The following is a 23846-nucleotide window of genomic DNA, read 5'->3' as shown; positions in this document are numbered from 1 at the left end:
GGGGTACTTCCTGCACAGCTCACATTGGATGCTTTTATATATGAATTTCTATTAAAGTCATCCCTACTTTCAATAAAAATGGGGGACAAATGTCGAGCTTGCCCTGCGTAATGTCTTACAGGCTGGTTCATAATATTATTTTCTGCTTATGTTGTAGTCTCTGTTTTAAGTTACAATGTAGGTTCTTGGTGCTTCCGACTCCAGTGACGAACACATGGTACACGGCTTCCTATATGCCAGCAAAAGGTTGCCTACGCACCATCATCACAGTAAACTTGAAATCCTTTCCTGTCAGACAACACTGAGGGAAAATTTGATACATACATACATATAGATGGGAAGCGCCTGATACCCAAACGCTTTGTTACAGCCGCTCGTTTTCTGCCGTTGCAGTATTAACTCTTCATCTCTGCTGTGTGGTACTGAAAAGGACTTTTAAGGGAAGAAGACCCGATTTTTTATTTTATTTTTAATTTTTTTTGCATTCTACTGGATGATCCTAACAAAGACGGTGAGTTGTTATTATTACATCCAGCGCCATTTGCAGACAGGTAGCTGCCCCAACTGTCCCAGCATAAACGCTGGACGTATCCAGAAAAATCTATTTTTATTTGCTAGACTGAACGTCTAACAAAGCGGGGATTTAGAGCAGCATGGCTCATCGCAGTTATATGAATGTTGCCTTAAATTAGTGAAACTGGAGTGTCATAAAACCTATGACGTGTTTGAATTGCCATTTTTATTTCTTAGCCATCATTGCAAAGATGTTTTGTCCAGGCCTGGTTGTGCAACAGCAGTCTGCACATTTACATGACTGATCTACTACAGTAGATATTGCAGTGAAGCCGTTATACCTGGGCGCAATATCATGTTTTTCCAGCACAGATGAATCATGGAGACGTGATTGGGTGAATCCAGCAGCTGTGTCTCTACTCAAAGTTCATCCTATTCTCTTCGAATGGTAGTGCTGACACTTATTGATGTGGTTTATCTATGTGCTATAGTGATTCTTCACAATAGGGACAAAATGGGTTTTAATTTTCCCAAATTATTTTTTTATTAGTTTTCAACCTGATGTATGCATATATGACACATAATGCTTTGGAAATGTAAGGATGCTAAGGTACAGGCTCCCAGTTGCAACATTTTTTTTAAATAACATTTTTAATCGACCTGACCCAGAACTTTATCACCATCTGACAAAAATAAATATAAAATAATTTTTTAATGACCCTATTAGTGATGTTTTACTCATTTTACAGACAAATGCTTCTCAAGAAACAAAAAAAAATTATTTAAAACAAAAAACAACAAAAAGTCCATCTGACAGAGTTGACACAGAACTGAAGGTGGCGACAAACTAGTGAGTAAAAAGAAACACTTGATACATGTGAAGTAATGCAATTTATGTAAAATACATTAAAATGAATTAACTGCACATTTAAGTGAGATTTCACTGAGAGTCACAAAAACTGATGGAGTTGACGAAATGCCAAACTACCTCAATTTATATGATGTTATTCTGAAGGAGGCCATATTGTAGTTCATCAGGTCCATAAAATCTTTACATTATACCAAAATTAAGCATTTATTTCACAAAATTTCATTAAAGTTTTGTAAATTGTCAGTTATGGAGTTGACACATCATGGTTGTGACGAGCAACTTAGGAATAAAACAGAAGAAAGAACTAAGGAATAACATAAGCTAACCAGAGCTAACTAGCCCTCTTAGCAAAAGAAGAGAAAGGAAGTGGTCATGGGGTCCTCAGAAGGTCTGGTGCCCCCAATAATGCCTGATTTTTTTTATACGTTCTTTTCATGTCTGACGGTGTTGACAAAAACTAGTGACAAATTTCAATGGAGTTGGAAAATATATAAAACATATTTTTTTAATTCAATTTATTGATACTTTTATAATTATTTATACGACTACTTATACTTAATTGTCATAATATATAATTTTAGTATTTATTTAATTGTTTTAAACTATTATAATGTATTGAGTTCTGCTCCTGGACAAGGGATTTTAAAGACGCCATCCATCGACTACAATGTTTAAAATAAAAAAATATTCAGCAAATACCTGGAAAACATACATTGTTGTGCTCACATGACCCAGGTTAGTTTAGTCAGATATAAAAATTATATTTTGTGTATATTTTATTCAAATTTTGTGCTTTATCCATAGGACCTGTTTTGTCCCTATTCTCAAGAATCACTGAATATATAAATAAAATAAAATCCCTTCTCACCCTCCACAGGTGATCTCTCTCTCTCCCTCTCTCTCTGTCTCTCATCCTCTGAGCTCGGGTCCTCTACCAGAGGCCTGGGAGCTTGAGGGTTCTCCTCCAGTATCTTGGCTGTGCCACATTTCTGGACTGAGATGTCTGATTTTGTTTCTGGGATCTGTTGTAGCCACTGCTCCAGTTTGGGGGTGACTGCCTCGAAGGCCCCGATGACCACAGGCACCACTGTGGTCTTCATCTTCCAGGCCTTTCCCAGTTCCTCTCTGAGGTCCTGGTATTTCTCCAGTTTCTCGTTCTCCTTTTTCTTGATGTTGGTATTGCTACATCCACCACAACGGCTTTCCTCTGTTGTTAATCCACCACCACAATGTCCGGTTGGTTCTCCACACCATTTTGTCTGTCTGGATCTGGAAGTCCCACAGAATCTTAGCTCGGTCATTCTCCACCACCTTTGGGGGTTTTTCCCCACTTTGATCTCGGGGTTTCCAGTCCATATTCTGCACAGATGTTCCTGTACACTATGCCCGCCACTTGGTTATGTCGTTCCATGTATGCTTTCCCTGCCAGCATCTTGCACCCTGCTGTTATGTGCTGGACTGTCTCAGGGGCCTCCTTGCACAACCTACACCTTGGGTCTTGTCTGGTGTGGTAGATCTGAGCCTGTATTGCTCTGGTGTTTAGGGCCTGTTCCTGGGCAGCCAGGATGAGAGCCTCTGTGCTGTCTTTGAGTTCAGCTTTTTCCAGCCATTGATAGGATTTCCTGATATCAGCTCTTCAGTTATTTGTCGGTGGTACAAATAACTGAAGAGTTTTCACATATGAATGTGAAAGCTCTTCACATTCATATGTGAAGAGTTTTCACATATAAATGTGAAAACTCTTCACATTCATATGTGAAGAGCTTTCACATTCACATTCATATTCACATTCATATTCTTGTATTTAATTTATTCAAATAAGGCGTATCTTTTCTCATCCAACCAGGACCTGTCTCTGACCATTTTTAAAGTTAGAAACTCCCTGCAATTTGTTCACAAGATCAAACACCAGTTGTCTAAATATGTGAAAACAGAGACTCTCCTGAAGTCCTGCTGCTTCATGGCTTTCACAGATCAGGGTGAAAAGCTGGAACTTTCTACTGAGGGCAGATCAAAGATTCTTGACAAACAATCTGCCTTAATTACAGGTAAAATAAAGGTCAATAGGCCAGAATAAGTTATAAATTTTAAAATTATAATTAGGCTATTTTCAATCAAGTCATGTTAAATTTAAAAACTAGCATATTTTAAATGTATTTTCTTAACACTATCCGGCCTCCTGCGGTTCTACAGCCATCTGGGCAGAGAAACAGAGGAACAAGTTAACATGAAAGGTCTGATGCTTCTTAGCTCTTTCTGGCATGTACAGTTTATAAACCACTTTACTCACTTGTTTGGTGATCTCATATGGTCCATGCCATTTTGTCAGCAGCTTGTTGTCGCTGGTAGGAAGCAATAACAAAACCTTCTGTCCTGGAAGGAAGACTCTGTCTCTGGCCTTCTGATCGTACCACGTCTTTTGATGTTGTTGAGCTGCTTTCATGTTGTCCTGTGCAATCGCTCTTTCATATTGATGACATATGCTGCAATGTTTTCACCCTCTGGCTTAGCGTCTTCCCAACAGTCCTTCAGTAGATTCAGGTGATCGCTTGTTGTGACAGGAACCTGATTATACCCACTGACCAAGTCCATAGTGGAAAACCACCGGGCCCCTGTCAAAGCATCAAGGGACTCTTATTGAAGAGTCCCTTGATGCTTTGACAGGGGCCACTCCCTCGCATTAGCGAGGGAGTGGAAAAGCGTCCTTCCGTGTCTTGATGTTGACGATAATCAACACAGAGCCTAATGCTACCATCCTTTTTGCGAACAATCACAATCGGTGACGCATAAGGGCTGGAGCTTTCTCTAATGACATTTGCTGCCAAGAGCTGATTTATGTGCTCCTTCACAAGTTCATACTATGATGGAGGAATTTGACGGTAACGTTGCCGAACGGGAGCGTCATCAAGAAGGGGAATGTCATGGCTGATCAGGTTGGTGCAACCCAAGTCCTGATCATTAGTGGCAAACACGGAAGTGTATTTACCCAACAGGGCTCGCACCCGACCCTGTTCCTCCTCTGACAAAGATGATAAATCAATTGTCTTGATCCCATCTGAGACAGGAGCAGCAGCTGTTTGGGAAGACACATTTACAAAGAATGGGACTTCAGTTACACCCGCGGGGAGACTCACCACGCCAACACTATTTAAAGTTCCCACAGTGGTACGAGGGTAAAGCAACACATCAGTGTTGCCCACATTTACCACTGGGACATAAGCAGTTCCCCGAACAAACTGAACTAGAGCAGGAGATGCTAACAAATCAGCTGGTAAGCCAGACTCTGATGGTTCAATCAAGACAGTGGTGCCTGAGTATTGCTCACAGCAGGTGGTAGGCACAATCTTCATTACACCTCCTGGAATGCGGCAGGCCTCCTGCCTCGCACCCTAACCTTACTAGGCTGCTTAGGAGTGTGCTGCATTTCAGCTGCATGACATTTCTGTAAGGCATTAACCAAGGGTTTGGGAAATGACACCACAGGGGTAGTGTTAAACAGAGCATTACCATGCTGTCCAAATAGTTCTTGGTAACACTTATTTATGACGTTCATTCCTAACACACCAGGTACTGAAGCTGAACCACTATCTGGGGGATTTCTCACCACCAAAACAGTGGTGGTATCAACTTGCCACACAGTTCAATAGATACTTCCAAATAACCAATGTAAGGAATAGGGAGACCATTGGCTGCTTTTAGCTGTAGCCAGTGGCAAGCTCTCAAACGCTCTTCGCCCCAGGGCTCAAAGAATTCAATAAAGAAGCTCTCTGTAATAGTAGACACCATTGAGCCAGTATCAACCAAGCAAGGCACTTTCACTCCAGTCATGTTCACTTCAATCTGTGGACAAGAAGCAATTAATTTAGGTACATCTGCTGAACATAAACCACTAGTTGAGCCTATGGATGCCCCACCCGAGCTTTGGCGCTGCAACTCAGTGAGTGCTAGTTTCCCAGAGGCTGGCTTCCCTGACGTGACTGACAAAGATGACTGACGGAAAGCAACATGTGGCCCCCCACACTCCCTAGCAATATGTCCGGGCTGTTGGCACCGTCGACATACAATAGGACCTCGACGTGGAGAGCGGTTGCGCCCTTGTGCAGTTTGGAGGAGGGTAATGCTTTGAGTAAGCTGATTAAGCTGCTCCTGTTGCCGTTTTAAGAGCTCTTTTAACTCTTTAACCTCTGTTTTGAGTGGGGCTAGCAATAGCTGGTGACCTACCACGCACAGCAAACTGAAAACTGGGCGCTGAAGGCAGAGAATTGCTCCGGCCCTGCATACTAGCTGGCAAACCCTCCAATTCCCACCTCATTGCCTCACCTCTGACATCAAGCAGTGTTGCTGCCGGTTTCAGACGAACATACTGTTTTAGCGCACGACGAAGCGCACCATCAAGGACATATTCTATGAACTGGTCACGCAAGAGCACTTCAGCGTTAGGCATGTCCCTAGGGGCCTGTGTTTTTACTTTCTCCATAAGGCTCATCAAAGCAAGGGAGAACTCTTGCAATGTTTCCCCCTCTAATTGCTTTCTGGAGAAAAAGGCCTCCTGTAAAGCAACATGTGACTCATTACATCCATAAAGCTCCTTGAGGATAGCAATGATTTTTAGCCGGATCCCCTCGTTCCTGACTAGAGCGATATTTGACCTCATCCCTAGCCTCTCCTTCTAAATGGTCGTACAAAAAGAAGGCCTGATCTACTGCTGACAAATTTTGTGCCCACATACACGCCTGAACCTCCTCAACCCACTCGCTCACACTAATCCCCATCCGTCCCCTGAACATAGAACACTTACGATTGCGTGGGACAAACACAAACCTGTCCGTTATTTGGGCAGTGGGGGTGCAGAAGCTGAAGACGGCCGGGCACTGGAGCTAGATGTGGAAGGTGAACGCTCATTGTCAGCCTTTAATTGAGCAACCAGGGTCTTCAATTCCAGTAGTTCTTCCTCCATTACTACAAATGACCAGCTCAAAAAAAACAAATGAACCGCTGCTGTTTGTCCTCAACACCACAAAAAAAATTTACTGCTTGAACACAAATGTCACAAAATGCAATAAAATAGTGAAAGAGTCTCAGCCTCAAAACTGTAAAAAATCCTGCCAACCACAACGGCAAAATGTGGCGGGAGCAGTGTGTTAAGAATTGGAAACTTACATTTAAAAGCACTTTTTTTAATAAAGATAAAATTGGTTACAATGACTCCACTAAAAAGTTACCTTTAAGGCACACAGACCCGCTACAGATGAGACTTGAGACAATCTCACAATTCAATTTTATTTATTCCATCATTGTTTGTTTAATCAAAAACACTAGTCTAAAATCACTCACACATTAAAAGTCAGTTCTAGCACCACGCAGAAATGGGAGTGAAATTCAGGGTGGTGTCCTAAAAAAGAAACTGTTAAGGAAGAATTTTTATATCACTGGTAAATTTAGCAAAACTCTGGCTCTGATACTTCCTTTTGATCCCGGGTTTTCTCGCGTGGCCACGTGCGGGGACAAAAACACAACAATGCATGTTGACGTCACAGAATTACAGGATTTAATCCAATCAGAAGAAAATATAAGATAGTACAGGAAACTAAAGAAAGACAGATACAAACATTGTTACCTGAGACAAGAAGACAAAGAAATATCAAGGACGTCCTTGGAGAAAGAGCTGGTGCAGAAGTAAAATAAATCAGCTTTTTTCCGAATTGTTTCCCTTGTGCACAAACTTTTATACCTGTAGGTGTGTTTTCCTCTTTAATGTATTCAAATAAGGCGTATCTCTACTTGACCAATTGGAAGGCATCTCTGGCCCTTTTAAAATTTAGAAAAAAGTCCCGCAGTTTGGTCGCAAGATCAAACACCTTTTGTTAAATAAGGTGGAAGCAGACTCTCTGAATTCATGGTGGTTTATGTCTTTCACAGATCAGTGTGAAAAGCTAGAACTTCCTACTGATTGTTTCCAGACAGACAAAGAGCAGATCAGAGATCTTGACAAACAATCTGCTTTAACTACAGTAAAATATATCAATAGGTCAGAATATGTTATAAATTTTAAAACTATAATTATGGTATTTCAATCAAGTCATGATAAATTCTAAAACTAACTTATTTTAAATTTATTTTCTTAACACTATCCGGCTCTACAGCCATCTGGGCAAAGAGAAACAGATGCAGGAACCTCACAGGTAGCTGTGAAATTCTGGTTTGTCTTCTGCTCTGCCAGGAACAAACCTTTAATTCTGTACTTTTAATTCAATGAAAAGTTCTCCAAAAATCCAATTTGTTCTTCTGCACTCAGCATCTCCAAAGTTTAGTTCTGATATCAAACCAAAAGCAATAGATAATAAACAGAAAATAATGAAGTACAATTCCTGTTTCTAATTAGGAATTAGAAACAAATAAGAATTAAGACATTAATTCACCATAAACCTAAGTATTTTCTAATACTAAACAAAACCTTTTCATGTGACTCTAATATAGTCAGAAATAATACAATTTCAAATACATTCATCATTAACTAAATTAATTCTAAAACAAGATAATAGAATTTTTAGTCAAAACATGTTATTAATAACTAAGAAAAATGTCTTACAAATTAAATGTTAGTGATTTAAAACATTTTATGTTATATTCAGTTTTTGCACCATGTCAGATGTTAGTTCTGGAAGACTTCTCATCCTGGTTACGTGAACCGACCAAAGTTCCCTTTCTCACAGTAATTCAAGTGATACTGTCCTCTACCTTCCTGCATATGTTAATTTATGACCTCCTGTCTTTAATGATAAGACCCCAGGGGTCTGAGCCGAGGCTCTCCTGCAGATCTATTTCAATACTTACCCAGCAATAGTATTTGTTTCAAATCACTAACAGAAACCTGTTCAAACTTAAGAAATTGGTTCTAAAAGGTTTAAACTGTGTTAAACACTCAAAATAATAATTTTTCTCAACAAAACACAGCAAACAAAACAGCAAAAACTAAAGAAAATTGTGCACCAAACCAGAAGTAGTGCCACCACCCAGAAAGTCCACCACCAACACCACAAGCTGGCCATTCCTGTCAAAATAAAGGAAAATACATTCAAATTACAGACAATAAAATACAACTCAGTCTACAACTCAAGCAGCAATAGTCCAAATTAAAGGTCCGTCCTGGGAGGAACCAATCTACTGTAGCAGACGCCACTCAGAACGGCACTAGAAGGATAGTCCAAGCTGGTCACCTATCAGCCTCACTTGGACGAGTGATAGGAGCCCGTTTTACGCCAACCAGGACGGCGGGCGTGAAGCCAGTAAACGGACGACAGGTAGGCAGCCGACAGACTATCCAGATGACAGGCGGACAACCAGAACAGCAGGCAAACAGCCGGCCAAGGACAAACAGCCAGCGGCACTGAGCTCTTTATGTAGTGCCTCTAACAGGAAGGGGGAAATATGGAGCTTGTACAGGCGGCCAGAGGTACGATTGATCGGCGATCAGTGTCATTAAGCGCATTGTTTGAGCGCACGCATTAATTTGCAGCTAGCGTGCAGCAGCAACAAACGCAGAGGTCTGTACCGGAAGGAAAACAACGTCATGTCAACCAGGTGAGGGAGGGCCCTTTATATACAGGCAGCCAGCGAGCTCCCCAACCAATTAGATTCAGGCACTTGTGTGGTGCATTCAAAGCCTACAGGGCATACTGCTACACAAATAACAAAAAAAAATAGACATTTTGTGTAATTATAACAAAAGAGAAATACAACCAGGTTACACTCGCCAGGTGTCAGCTGGCCAGATGCCCCGTATTTGCCTGAAGTCTGGGATGATATCTTGTTTTTGTTCTTATATTCTGCATAATTCACCATGTCAATATTTGCGTGAATATATGAAGCCTGTTGCTGTTGACCATTTTCACTTATGTGGATATAACGTCCCTGCGACAACTTTATGTTGACTTTTATCATGTTGATGTCAACTTTGAACTCATAACCCTTATTCTCAACCTTATCAGCCCGGTGTCACATGAAAACCAGTTCAATGTGAACACTGTTTCCACCGGGTAATTTAATGTGCGACACCGAGTAAGTGTACACGGTAATAAAAATCTATTCTTGCGTGGACCTCTGTGGACTGAAGTGTGCCCGAGTATGTTGGGGCCTTTAGCGCAACGCTCAGGTTGGCCAACTGGGTCGGCTCTTCAGTTCCCTATCATCCATCCATCCATCCATCCATTGTCTATACACTGGATGGATGGATGGCACCAGCACCCCTCCCTCCCGACCTTAGTGGGGTGGGGATGGGTGCTGGTGCCGATCTCCAGCTAACGTTCCGGGCGAGAGGCGGGGTACAGCCTGGACAGGTTGCCAGTCTGTTGCAGGGCAACACAGACCTAGCAGTCATGTTTTTAGACTCTGGGAGGTACCCAGAGAGAACCCACACATGCACAGGGAGAACATGCAAACTCCATGCAGAAAGACCCCGGGCCAGGAATCGAACCTGGGACCTTCTTGCTGCAAGGCAACAGCTCTACCAACTGTGCCACTGTGCAGCCCTCTTCAGTTCCCAAAGACACAAAAAAAAGGCTGTTAAACTTGCGACCCCACCAGGCAGAACTGCGCACACAATAACACGACGCCTCAGAAGTACGGGAGCGTTAAAACTATTGAGTTTTACCTAGTTTCATTGCATAATGACATTTAGCTTGCCCACCTGCCAAATAAACAAAGGTAAACTGACCAATAACATTTAGGTTTAGGATGGACATGTCCCCACCCTTACTGACTCATGCAGATGTGGGCTACATAGATGTTTTTACACAAAATACTTTTTTTTTCCCTCCACAAAAAGAGGGTTAGATGATAAAAATTCCAATAATTGTTGAACAATTTTACTTACAGGAAAATCTAAGATATGCATCATGCGTACAGCTGTATGGCTGCAGGCGTTACTGAATTCCAGCAGTTAATGTTTGGTTTACTAAAGTATTTAATTTATTCCTGAGAAAATAGGTTTTGCTGATTCAGGCTAGCCTTCAAACATAATAGTTTTATTTAAATGTAATGCCTTATCTGAGAGCTGGAGAGTATTATATTTGAAAATGGATAATTTGCTTATATTTATTTCTTGTAGAAATGTCCTACACATGTTTGAGCATTTTATAATCACACTTAAGAATTTTTTTATTATTTTGGACCAGAACAGCATTTTCTACAAAAGGGGAAAAATAATACAGGAGTCAGTAGCAATACACAGCTAAAACAGAAAGCTAGCTGAAGGCTAGCCTGTCTGAATTAAGAGCTTCTTTCTTCTGGTCATTGCATATTTGTGGCTTTTGAAGGCCCCATTCTACATAGACTGGGCCCTTGGAAGGCTGCAGTCCCTAAATTCGGATACACTGTCTATGGTGTTGCCGCTTTATCCTCCTGCACAATGCTGAAAATGAGAATGATATTTCTTTGAGAACAAAGCATTATGTGCGGTGTGTGCGTTTATGTCTCAACATGCTGACTCTGTGTCTGCTCTGATAAAGTTTGAGTTCCCAATTAGCTGGTGAGTTAGTGGACTGGTGGTTCAGTCCATGGAGGAGCTTTTGAGCTCACCTCGCCAAGGGCCAGATTTAGGAGAGTGTGGGACCCTGGGCTGGAACCAAGATACTTAATTATGGTTTTACAGTTGGACATTAACATGCACACACACACACACACATATATATATATATATATCTCAGATACCATGCCGGAATAATTAGCCGGATAAAGGCCACGGATGTTAAGACTCGGAAGCTACTAACCATGCATGGAGGGTTCCACCCCAAATCCAGCACCCTGAGAGGAGAAGGAGGCAGAGGACTAGTGAGTGTGAGAGCCACTGTCCACGATGAAACATCCAAGATACATAAATACATCAAGGACAAAGCCTCAAAGGATGATGTGCTCAGCGAATGTCTCAGGCAATGGGGAACAGAGGACGAGGTGCTGGAGGTACCGTCATGGGAGGACAAGCCCCTACATGGGATGTACCACCGACAAATAACTGAAGTGGCTGATATCAGAAAATACTACCAATAACTGGAAAAAGCTGAACTCAATGACAGCACAGAGGCTCTCATCCTGGCTGCACAGGAACAGGCCCTAAACACCAGAGCAATAGAGGCTCAGATCTACCACACCAGACAAGACCTATACCTTGATAGGTTGTGCAAGGAGGCCCCTGAGACAGACCAGCACATAACAGCAGGGTGCAAGATGCTGGCAGGGAAAGCATACATGGAACGACATAACCAAGTGGCGGGCATAGTGTACAGGAACATCTGTGCAGAATATGGACTGGAAGCCCCGAGATCAAAGTGGGGAAAAACCCCCAAAGGTGGTGGAGAATGACCGAGCTAAGATTCTGTGGGACTTCCAGATCCAGACAGACAAAATGGTGTGGAGAACCAACCGGACATTGTGGTGGTGGATTAACAACAGAGGAAAGCCGTTGTGGTGGATGTAGCAATACCAACATCAAGAAAAAGGAGAACGAGAAACTGGAGAAATACCAGGACCTCAGAGAGGAACTGGGAAAGGCCTGGAAGATGAAGACCACAGTGGTGCCTGTGGTCATCGGGGCCTTCGAGGCCACTGCTCCCCAAACTGGAGCAGTGGCTCAAACAGATCCCAGGAACAACATCAGACATCTCAGTCCAGAAATGTGCAGTTCTAGGCACAGCCAAGATACTGGAGGAGAACCTCAAGCTCCCAGGCCTCTGGTAGAGGACCCGAGCTCAGAGGATGTAAGAAACCACTCGCGGAGGGTGAGAAGGGAATTTTTATATAATTTCCTTCTGTTTGGGTGGTCAGCGCTTGGTCCACCAACCTTATCTACCTACAAGGTCACAAAAATCAGCCACTGCCCACCATAAGAAAGGGCTGATGGACAGTCCCACCCACCAGGTCATCTGCCCATGTAAGTTTTACATTAGTCACCCCATGGTTGCCAACTTAGTGACAACCAGGTTGTCACTAAGTATCACTAAGTATAACAACTTTATTCACTATATTTTGCACACACACACACACACACACACACAAAATCAGCAATTGAGGTTTTTTTAAGATCAGTGATCAGCCAGAAAATTGCAATCAGCTTATTATCAGCTGCTTATTTTTTAAAATTGTGATCTGTCTGTGGAACAGTTGATTACTGTAATGAATGTACAGACCATTACTACAAACTAAATATGTTTAGTCACGTCCACATTAGTTGTGCAGCGCACTGCGGATGTTAAGGTCTAATTAACTGCTCCTCTGTTTAGACCAGTGGTCCCCAACCTCTTTATCATCATGGACCGGTCCAAACTTGACAGTTTTAATGTGACCCAGGGGGTGAACCGTCAGACAAGGCTTCTGCATGTTGGTGTGGCGTCTAATGCCTAGTTGACGTGGCACAATTTTACATTTTTGGGCCCGATTTTCCCTTACAACAATTTTAGAACATTCTGAGTTCTAAGATTGTCACTCGCAATAATTGGAACTGATCATCCTGGTGTGTTACGACTGATCGGATCCAGTCAGTAGAACGTCAGGACCGCTACGATCTAAAATCGGGCATATTCACCATGTTGGATTGTCTTGGCCATTTTATCGCAGCATCTGTGGCTCACGACTGGGAGCGAGAATGTAGCCTGTTTAATGTGACAGGTAGCCAATCAGACAAAAAGCTGATATGTCACAACTGAGTCCGGTGGACATCAGAGATAACATGTGGAAACAACATGAATGTTTATTCAACATTTCATACAAGGAATATCAACAAAAACTTTAAGGAGAGAAACTGAAGCAAAATTGCTACTGCAGTTGATAAACCCGGTAACTTTTCAGCTATCATTAAGCTGACAGTTACAACGATAAGTTTATTCATTCAGCCAGGGCTTGGCCCTGACACTAGCCACGATGCAGCTGTGACTAGTAAAACACATTATTTTGTACTAAAGCCTGGTTAACAAGGCAAGATTTTAAAATTAGTGTACTTATCCATTATTTTGTGCTCATTGTTTTCAATGTAAACATCAAAACAGTAAATACATAATCATATAATTAATTGGTGACACTAAATGAAACGACAGAACAGAAAATCTAAAGACAGTGTAAGAAAAATGTTAACTACAAAAAAACATCTCACCTGCATACTATAGTGCAGCGGCTGCTCCCGCTGTCTTTTATCCAATGCCTTTTCTTTTTGTTACGTCTTTAAAAAAAAAAACGTAACAAACAATAGTGATAGTCCACAAACTATCACTATTGCTTCTATATCATCATCCATGTTTGTTTACTCTAAATTTACGTATGGTATGGAGGATGTTTTACGGGGTTTTTTTTCAGAAATCGGCATGTTTGTGAGTGAAATCAGTTCATGTGTGGTGTGTTGCTCCTGCTGTGTGGCTGAACACATGAACCGATCGAACCTGTTGTACTTTTATAGGCTCGTGTGTGGTCACAGAGGTTTGGAAAATCGGCCGACAATTCTCAAATTATGCTGTGTGAACCAGACTTAAGAATCAGAAGCTCTCCTCTCATCTTGTCCATGCAGCACAGGTGAGCAAAGGCTGGGTGCTCAATCTCTGGTTGAGCACCCAGCCTTTTCTCACCTTTTGTCATTGTTTTTGTCTGGTAGCAGACAAAGACTGCTACCACTGCTGCTAGTGTCATGGACATTGACATGCACCAGTCATGTCAATGTCCATGAAACGACATGACAGAATAGACAAGGACCCGACAAGGAACAAGAGACTCAGGTGGATTTAAATACACAGAGGGTAACCAGGGAACAAGAGACACAGCTGGGAGCAATCAAGGTGTAGACGGGAAAGCACAGAGACTCAACTGAACACAGTTACCTAAATAAACACACAGAAAACCCAAATCGTCACACAATGACACCCAAAGTGTTGCTTATGCACAGGGTGATTGGTCTCTTGACGTGGCGAAGCAGTTTGAAGGCTCCATTGCCTCATTACCGAGCCGGTCGCCACATATTATGCAGAGTGGGCTTGGAATGTGGGAATAACCTACTGGGTAAATCCATTTTCCCGTCTCTTCTCTGAACCTTTTCTCTTTCACAAAGAAACTTTCCAAAATGTTTCTCACTCATTTTGCTGCTTGTGTGCTCAGTGTTGGCACGCAAGACGTAACCGAGAGAATCCGGTTAAAGGAGTTTCAAAATAAAAGATTATTCAGACTCAGATAATACATAAAACAAAAATATCTAATCATTTCTTGTGCGGCCCGGTACTAATTGGTCCACGGACCAGTACCGATTGGCAGGACAGTGGTTTGGGGTCAACTGGTTTAGACTATAAATGGATTAACACAACATTGCATTCTCTTTAGTTTTCTCACTTCCGTGTGTACTGGAGACTGAAATTAAACGCACCATTTCAACCAAAGGTTTGGAATGCGCTTCTTAACCAGATGCGCTCCACAGCTTTCTGTGCATAACTCTTCAATAAGCTGTCAGCTCCCGGTCTTTGACACATTTAGCTCAATGTCCATGAGATGATATTCAGAAAGCATTTTTTTTATTGATTGATTTTAGTTGCCTCTGCGATTAACTCTTTGCATAAAGTCTGCAATGTGTGCCCATGTGCACCAGTAAGGGCTTTATTTATAACCTGTCAAATGACCACTTCAAATTTTTACGTCTTTAAGAAAAAAAAGGTCAAATATGGAAAATATTCCGTTAATGCAACCCCCAATCGGAACACATATCAGTATTGCTACTGTAAAACACTAGAACATTTAAGCAGTTTATTTCACAATAATGGAATAACCCAGATGACTCTGTGAAAACTCGGACTATGCTAAAATATAATCCTAACCTAAACAAGGTTGACCCACTTCTATGAACTAAGCATGAACTGTGATGTGGGAATTTTTCTGCCATAAATTGGAGAGCACACATTTTCAGTCTGAAAGCAGGACTTCATATCTTTCTTCTCAAAACTTGTAATGCTTGTGCTCAAAATTTCTCCTCGCACTCAGACCTTGTCTGCTCGGAGCAAATCTCCACTCGCAAAACTCTCTGCTTAATTACAAAACATTTTCTGCTTGCTTTTGGAACAAAAAAGCACTGTCAACTGGCAACCTCTCAGCCAATAGAATGAAAGTGTTGTACTGAATGCATTTGTTTCCTTCTAGTGCAGTGTTTCTCAAATCTGGTCCTCACCACCCCTTTGTCCTGCATGTTTTAAGTGTTTCCCTTCTGCCACACACCTGAATTGTATCTCTGGGTGATTAACAGGCTTCTGCAGTACTTGATGGTCATGCAATCATTTGAATCAGCTGTTCTGGAATAGAGGCAAATCTTAAACATGCAGAGCAGGGGGGCGGTGAGGACCAGAGTTGAGAAACACTGTTCTAGCGGGTGTGCCAGTGTGGCCACTATCAATTGTAGCAACCTGCGCCACCCACCGGAGAAGAGAGAAACAACAACCTCAGCTTTCTGCTCCATAGGACACTGAACATCCGCCAGCAGTGTGCTACTGATTGCTAACAGCCTTCTGATCAAGGGTGTCATGACATAGTCATGACATGGTATCCTTCTGTCTATGTATCTGATGGATTGTAGCTACAGCTGCCCTTGGGTAGGCTGACTGAAGCGAGGCTGCAATTTTTTGTTGGTCAGATGGTCATCAGACAAGTATCATGGGTGAAGTGTCTTTCCCAGGGATCAAACAAGAAGGCCGGGCAGATTTGAAATCGAACCAGCGATCCACCAATCGGTATTGCCGATCGCTGGTTTGATCGGCAATACCATTTTTGCCATCTCCACCACATTACATCCAATGTCGCAACAACTTCGTACCATTGCTAAACTTACTTAGATTTTTTAAAAATCGCCAGGAAAGTTTGGTTTCCGTCCATTATGTTTATGGCCTTCAAGATGTCAGTATTATCCCATCAGCCACCGCGCCACAGACTATATACACAACAATGACATCACATTCCAAAGCATATTATAATGTTGGGGGCTGTGGCTGGGTAAAAGTGCTTGCAAGCGGCAGGTTTGCTATGTTGAGCAAAAGAAAATGAATGAAGATAAAGCTTTGGAAACAAAATTGACTTGACAACAGGACTGGATAGTCATCACGGTATCTGTTTTCAAAGGACTGTCTACAGTCTGTCCAATTTCATTATAATCCATGTAATTTTATTGCATGGTTTCTATAATGACAATAAGGATTATTATTAATATTATTATTATTATTAGAGCACAATTGTTGGCTATTTTATTGCAAATTGCAATTTGCATGCCAGTAAGTCTTTCCGCCTGTTGGATGAAGTCTCCCTGCAGTAAATACCCACATCAAGAGTCGAGAGTCACCAACTACTGGAAACACAAATGAGAAATAGAAGGCAAAGAAATGTGAATTTATTGTAGAGGATATTGTCGTTCCGATATTTATCAATCGTATTGACACTAGTTGGTTTTTGAATATATAATAAAATTAATATTTTTTAAAAATATATATTCCTTTAAAAAATAGGTCTCAATACTTGGGATGCAAAATTAAAAAAAAAAAAGGAAACCAACCATTTTATTAATGGTTGGAAATGACTACTATTTTCAACATAGTTATTTGGCAATCATATTCATTTAATGCAGTTTACCTTATTTTACTTTCACTGCAGACACTGTTTATTTGAGATGTTTACAACATATGTATATGCACTTCTGGTAGGATCAGTTTTTCTTTGTGTGAGAAATACACACAGTAGACTGACTGACCTGAATCCTGGTTAGAAAACCATGAGTAATCTAGTGAGGTAGTAACTAACACAACAACAGCACTGTTTTGCTTAATGATGATAGTTAGGACGAAAATATGTTGAACCTAATCAGACCTTAAAGGTTAAAAATTAAGTGAGTCAATACACTGAATACAAATTGATAAGACAACTTGTGTCATGAGGTGTAGTAAACGGTGGCCTTCACTGGCCTTTCTTAACACAAGTACTTGGTATAGAATGTTTTAGAACTTAGTACTTCAGTCAGTATGTAGTGCCTAGAAAGGTCAAGGGGAAGGAGAGGTGCAAACCTGGGGAATCACAAAGTACAGACTAAGAGACAGCCGGCTTCATCTAGCCTCCACATCTGCACACAACAGCCTTTAATCCCACACACTGCCAGATTAATTTTAAAGCCGCTTTTAGAGCTTAAACTCAGTGTCAAGACTCTTAACGTAAACCAACATGCAGCTAGAAATACAGATGTGCAAAGCAGAGCTCGAAAATATCACTGCATTTTTCTTCTGTGTTGAACAATTCTGACCAAATTTGTAATTAAATCACAGAGCAATAATTAATTTCTAGTTTTATAATCTAGATCCATATTTAGATCAACATCTGATCTATAACTTTGATTTAGTTTACTTATGTCAAACAGATTTTCAAAAATAAGAACACAATCAATCAGTAGGACAGAGAAAATGTGCATACATAAACAAGAACAAAATAATTAGTTTCTCTAGCAATAATTTGTTCTGGTTTAGATTATTGTAACTATATATATATATATATATATATACCGTGTTTTCCACACTATAAGGCGCACCTAGGCCTGTTACAATAACAAATTTTGCTGGACGTTTAATTGTCTAAAAAATTATTGCGATAAACGATAATATTGTTTCAAGACCTTTTGACACTGATTTCATGGAAATGACTAATAATACATGTGATTTCCTGATAGAATATTCCTGATAGATAACAAAATATTTTCATCACACAATTTCCATTTGATTCAGATAATACAATTTCAAATACATTCATCGTCGACTAAATTAATGATTCTAGAACTAGATAATACAATTTTCAGTCAAAGCATGTTATTAATAACTAAGAAAAATGTCTTACAAATTAAATGTAAGTGATTTAAAACATTTTATGTTATATTCAGTTTTTTGCACCATGTCAGATGTTAGTTTTGGAAGACTTCTCATCCTGGTTACGTGAACCGACCAAAGTTCCCTTTCTCACAGTAATTCAAGTGATACTGTCCTCCACCTTCCTGCATATGTTAATTTATGACCTCCTGTCTTTAATGATAAGACCCCAGGAGTCTGAGCAGAAACTCTCCTGCAGATCTCTATTTTACTTTTCCATTATTTCAATACTTACCCAGCAATAGTTTTCAGGTTTAAATCACTAACAGAAACCTGTTCAAAATTAAGAAATTTGTTCAAAAAAGATTAAACTATATTAAACACTAAAAATAATAATTTTTCCTGAACTATATACACTGCTCAAAAAAATAAAGGGAACACTTAAAGAGCACAATATAACTCCAAGTAAATCAAACTTCTGTGAAATCAAACTGTCCACTTAGGAAGCAACACTGATTGACAATCAATTTCCCCTGCTGTTGTGCAAATGGAATAGACAACAGATGGAAATTATTGGCAATTAGCAAGACACACTCAATAAAGGAGAGGTTCTGCAGGTGGGGACCACAGACCACTTCTCAGTACCTATGCTGTCTGGCTGATGTTTTGGTCAGTTTTGAATGTTGGTGGTGCTTTCACACTCGTGGTAGCATGAGACGGACTCTACAACCCACACAAGTGGCTCAGGTAGTGCAGCTCATCCAGGATGGCACATCAATGCGAGCTGTGGCAAGAAGGTTTGCTGTGTCTGTCAGCGTAGTGTCCAGATACTGGAGGCGCTACCAGGAGACAGGCCAGTACACCAGGAGACGTGGAAGAGGCCGTAGGAGGGCAACAACCCAGCAGCAGAACTGCTACCTCCGCCTTTGTGCAATAAGGAACAGGAGGATCACTGCCAGAGCCCTGCAAAATGACCTCCAGCAGGCCACAAATGTGCATGTGTCTGCACAAACGGTTAGAAACCGACTCCATGAGGATGGTATGAGGGCCCGACGTCCACAGATGGGGGTTGTGCTCACAGCCCAACACCGTGCAGGATGCTTGGCATTTGCCAGAGAACACCAGGATTGGCAAATTCGCCACTGGCGCCTTTTGCTCTTCACAGATGAAAGCAGGTTCACACTGAGCACATGTGACAGACGTGACAGAGTCTGGAGACGCCGTGGAGAGCGGTCTGCTGCCTGCAACATCCTTCAGCATGAGCGGTTTGGCAGTGGGTCAGTAATGGTGTGGGGTGGCATTTCTTTGGAGGGCCGCACAGCCCTCCATGTGCTCACCAGAGGTAGCCTGACTGCCATTAGGTACCGAGATGAGATCCTCAGACCCCTTGTGAGACCATATGCTGGTGCGGTTGGCCCTGGGTTCCTCCTAATGCAGGACAATGCTAGACCTCATGTGGCTGGAGTGTGTCAGCAGCTCCTGCAAGATGAAGGCATTGAAGCTATGGACTGGCCCGCCCGTTCCCCAGACCTGAATCTGATTGAGCACATCTGGGACATCATGTCTCGCTCCATCCACCAACGTCACGTTGCACCACAGACTGTCCAGGAATTGGCGGATGCTTTAGTCCAGGTCTGGGAGGAGATCCTTCCCAGACGAGGTGACCATCCGCCACCTCATCAGGAGCATGTCCAGGAGTTGTAGGGAGGTCATACAGGCACGTGGAGGCCACACACAATACTGAGCCTCATTTTGACTTGTTTTAAGGACATTACATTAAAGTTGGATCAGCCTGTAGTGTGTTTTCACTTTGATTTTGTGTGTGGCTCCAAATCCAGGCCTCCGTTGGTTAATAAATTTGATTTCCATTGATGATTTTTGTGTGATTTTGTTGTCAGCACATTCAACTTTGTACAGAACAAAGTTTTCAATGAGAATATTTCATTCATTCAGACCTAGGATGTGTTATTTGAGTGTTCCCTTTATTTTTTTGAGCAGTGTGTGTGTGTATATATATATATATATAAACAAAATAAGTATGACTGTATCCGAACAGACAGTGAGGAATAACCAGTGACCATTTTCGGCCATTTTACTTTAAATTGTCTGATCCTGGAAGTTAATTTTACTATTTAGAAGAATAGCAACCCCTGTTGATCTTAAGGAGTTATGACAAAAATAAGCTTCATCTTCCATTTTATTAGACCAAAAGTTGCTGTGTTCATGCTTTGAATGAGCTTCCTGTAATATTATCCCAGATAGCACAGAATGATTGAAACAACATTGAATCAATGTCGGCCAGAAACATTGAATCAACATTGAAAGTGGTCAGTCACTTGTATGTTGATTCAACTATCATTTGTATGTCAATTTACATGCATATTTGTGTTTATTGCATTGAATCAGTTAGGAAACAACATTGATTCAACCATCTGAACATGGTTCTGCACACATATTTCTGTTTATTTTACATTCATTCAATGTTGATTCAACACATTTGACTGTGGATCTGCATGCATATTTGTGTTGATTCTACATTGAATCAGTCAGGAATAAATGTTGATTCAACCATCATCTGAACGTGGTTCTGCTTGCAGATTTGGGTTGATTTTATATTGAATGAAAGCTAAGGATTTATGTACATTTTTAGGTCTGCATCATAACATACCACTAAAAGTTTCTTCACTGGTGTTAAACACTTATTGGCAGATCATGGGTAAACTGTGTACAAAAGTTTAAAAATGACAAAATAGGTTTGATATAACATTTTATTTAAGAAAAGTTGTCTGCATTTAGCCACACCCAAATAGCCTTCATGTATTATTTTCCAAAACTGAGTTTCTAATGTTAGTAGGAATAACTAAATAACTCATGTGGTGAAGAGGGCCATCTCTTTGGACAGTGGTACTTGCCAGAAGCCCATAATTCCATCAAGTTTTGAAAGATTCTGAGTGCCTGCTAACTTGCTTAACGTCTGGTCCTCAGAGGGAAGGATGTGTCTCTCACCACATACTGACTTATTTAAAGTACTGACTCATTTAAGGGTGCCATGTCCACACAGATGATCTGTGTTCTTCTTAGGAGCTACAACGATGTCACAGCACCAATCACCTGGCTCATCCACACAACAGCTTGACAGGAGTAATTATTAAGACTTGAAAGAAAGTTTAGATCACTCCTGTATGAGTTTAGAAGATGTCTGTAAAAGTGATGTAAACTAATTTTAATCAATTTCTGTTTATGTTTTATCTTATAAATATTTACATTGTTGGTTTTAATTTCATACTTAGTCTTTTTTATGTAATTTAACAGCTGTTGCCATGACCACAGATGAAGTGGAAAGTCACCAGAAAAAGCCAAAACAGCAGCAGGAAGAAGCCGGCCAAGATCCTCAGCTGCATTCTCATGAGGATGACAACCTCCAGCCTCAAAATCAAAATTCTACCAGCCGTGGTCTCTCTCGCCTCTTCTCTTCCCTCCTTAAACGGCGTTCACAGTATGACAGTGAGGGGGGACAGAGAGAGGATGAGGAAGATGAAGCTAAAGCTCCTATTGCTGATCCTGAACCTGAATTGAAAATAGAGGGAGAGGTTGCCTTAGACCAACATTCAGTCAGCAGTGCAGAAGTTCAGGTAAGCTGTGAAAATGCATTTACTCTCTTACAGATGTTTTAGATCTTACATTTTAATATAAGGCATAAAGCAGATTTTTATAATAATTTAGCTCCTTGATCAAATGGTTCTACTCCAACCAGCCTTACCCTTGTAAAATTATGAACAAAATTTGAGGGTTTCATTGTCACTATGCAGACAGTATTGAACAGGGTTGAACCTATACTCATAACTCATAACTCATTCAAGATGTCACACAAAGAATCCAGAATAACATTTAAAGCAGCTTATGCCTCCTCTATCTCTGTTGAACATTGTTACATGACTCAATAATAAAAAGAACCAGATTGGACAAAATATGTGATTTCTAGGGGAATTGAAAGGTCAGAATTAATGGTGATCAAAAATTTAAATAAAGGTTTCATAAAGGTTTTACGGCTCCATAAAACAGCACAGGTGTTTTAGAAAATATTCTGTGGACTGATAGGACAAATTTAGAATTTTTGGAGAATTTGTTTGTGTTCTGTTTTTCTTAAAGAATTTCAGGAAAACATCAGACTAGTGGCCTGATGTTTTATAGTTTTTCAAACATGGTGTGGTTCTGCTTAGCTGCTTCAGGATCTTGTGACAGATCCATGAATTCTGCTCTCTAGCAGAAAACTCTGAAGGAAAAGATTTTCAACTTTAATAGCTTAAATATACACTAAATATAGTGTGGCAAACATCCATCTTTGAAAAACAAAAGAGGGTTTTGGATCTGGACTCTAGTTCAAATGTAGTGGCAACTGCCCACTTATATTAAAACCATGCAGTGTGGCAGAATTAATACACATGAAGTGTTGATGTCTGCCGTGTCTGCCAAGAGTGGCACGACCACTTATTAGGTTTAGGAGTAATTTCCTTTTTTATGTAGGACCAGTTTGGTTTGGATATCTTTTTGGCCCTGTGATAAAATTTGTATTTTGTTTTTACATAGATTTTTTTTGTCAAAACATAAAATTAATTTGATCTGAAACATTTAACTGTCATAAAACAAAACTTATACAGCACTTTAAGTTTCTGTGGTATGAGTAAAATGAATTTCTGTTTTTCTGATTTATTAGCTAAATTCATTGTTATCTGGCTCCTTCAGAAAATGTGATAGTATACGTTTCTGCCAAAATAAACAAATGTTTATGAAACTGACTAAAACAGATTTTTTAAATATAGTTCTTTAATGGTAAAACATTAATTTGACCCTCTTTCTTTCTGTAACTTCCAGTTACATCATTTATTCCAGAAGAAACATACTGCTTGGATGAAGTATGCATAACCCTAACCCTAGCCATAAGCTTAATTGTATATATATGTTCACCCATTCCACTTCATTAGTTTAGTTTAACTCAGCCCTAAAGAAACCTATAAAGCTGCCTACTGTCCAAACAAATTCTTAAAGAATTTAGAACAGTGTGGTATCATTATTCAAATTAATTTGTCAGGCTCTTCAGGCAGAAAAGAAAGATGCAGCTGAGGACATGACTGGAAAGGTGAAGGAGAAGAATGACCAAAAGGGAGAGGCAGTGGTTCTGGACAAGGAGGATGACAAAGAAAAGGAATTTGGTTCTGAAAGAAGGGGTAAGGAAGATAAGGAGAAGACAACAGAGGAGGAGGCCAAGACTCCCAGAGCTCCACGCCGACCAAAGACACTGCAGATCAAAGTCACACTGCTGGATGACGCTCTGTTTGAGTGCGAGTTGGATGTAAGGATTTTTTCCCTATTTTTAAGCAAAGTGTAAAGATTGTTGTTGCTGTTGTTGCTTTTGACAATCATACTTTATTTACTATAAAAAAATAAATTAGTCAGAAAACTGGTGACACCATCTGTGTTGGTCCAAAATCAGACTGTATCCCAATAACTGTATAGAAACGTACGTGGTGCTGTAGTCACTGGTTTAAACTTATCCATGTAAAAAATGCTTTATCTCTGTTAGTTGGGTTATTCTGCAGTGCAGAAAGGCTGTCATGCTGTTC

The 23846-nt window shown here is 40.7% G+C and overlaps 1 protein-coding gene across 13 annotated transcripts in view; it reads left to right on the top strand.

Moving 5' to 3' along the window:
* Nucleotides 1-310: 310 nt before the first annotated feature.
* epb41a (erythrocyte membrane protein band 4.1a) overlaps nucleotides 311-23846 on the top strand; it is a 98555-nt gene continuing 75019 nt past the window's right edge. For 5 of the 13 annotated variants that reach the window (XM_008421561.3, XM_008421560.3, XM_008421559.3 and 2 more), the window contains exons 1-3: nucleotides 12202-12308; nucleotides 21538-21857; nucleotides 23315-23575. In XM_008421561.3, coding sequence (XP_008419783.3) covers nucleotides 12275-12308; nucleotides 21538-21857; nucleotides 23315-23575 — 615 coding nt within the window. In that variant the 5' untranslated portion in view covers nucleotides 12202-12274. Of the gene's footprint in view, nucleotides 512-12167; nucleotides 12309-21537; nucleotides 21858-23314; nucleotides 23576-23846 lie in introns of those variants that run through there. The other 8 variants (XM_081612347.1, XM_008421562.3, XM_008421557.3 and 5 more) reach the window with 8 other exon arrangements.

The sequence above is a fragment of the Poecilia reticulata genome, chromosome 11, assembly GCF_904066995.2.
Source record: "Poecilia reticulata chromosome 11, P_reticulata-male-v2, whole genome shotgun sequence".
NCBI lineage: Eukaryota > Metazoa > Chordata > Actinopteri > Cyprinodontiformes > Poeciliidae > Poecilia > Poecilia reticulata.
This window is presented reverse-complemented; position numbering and strand designations above follow the sequence as displayed.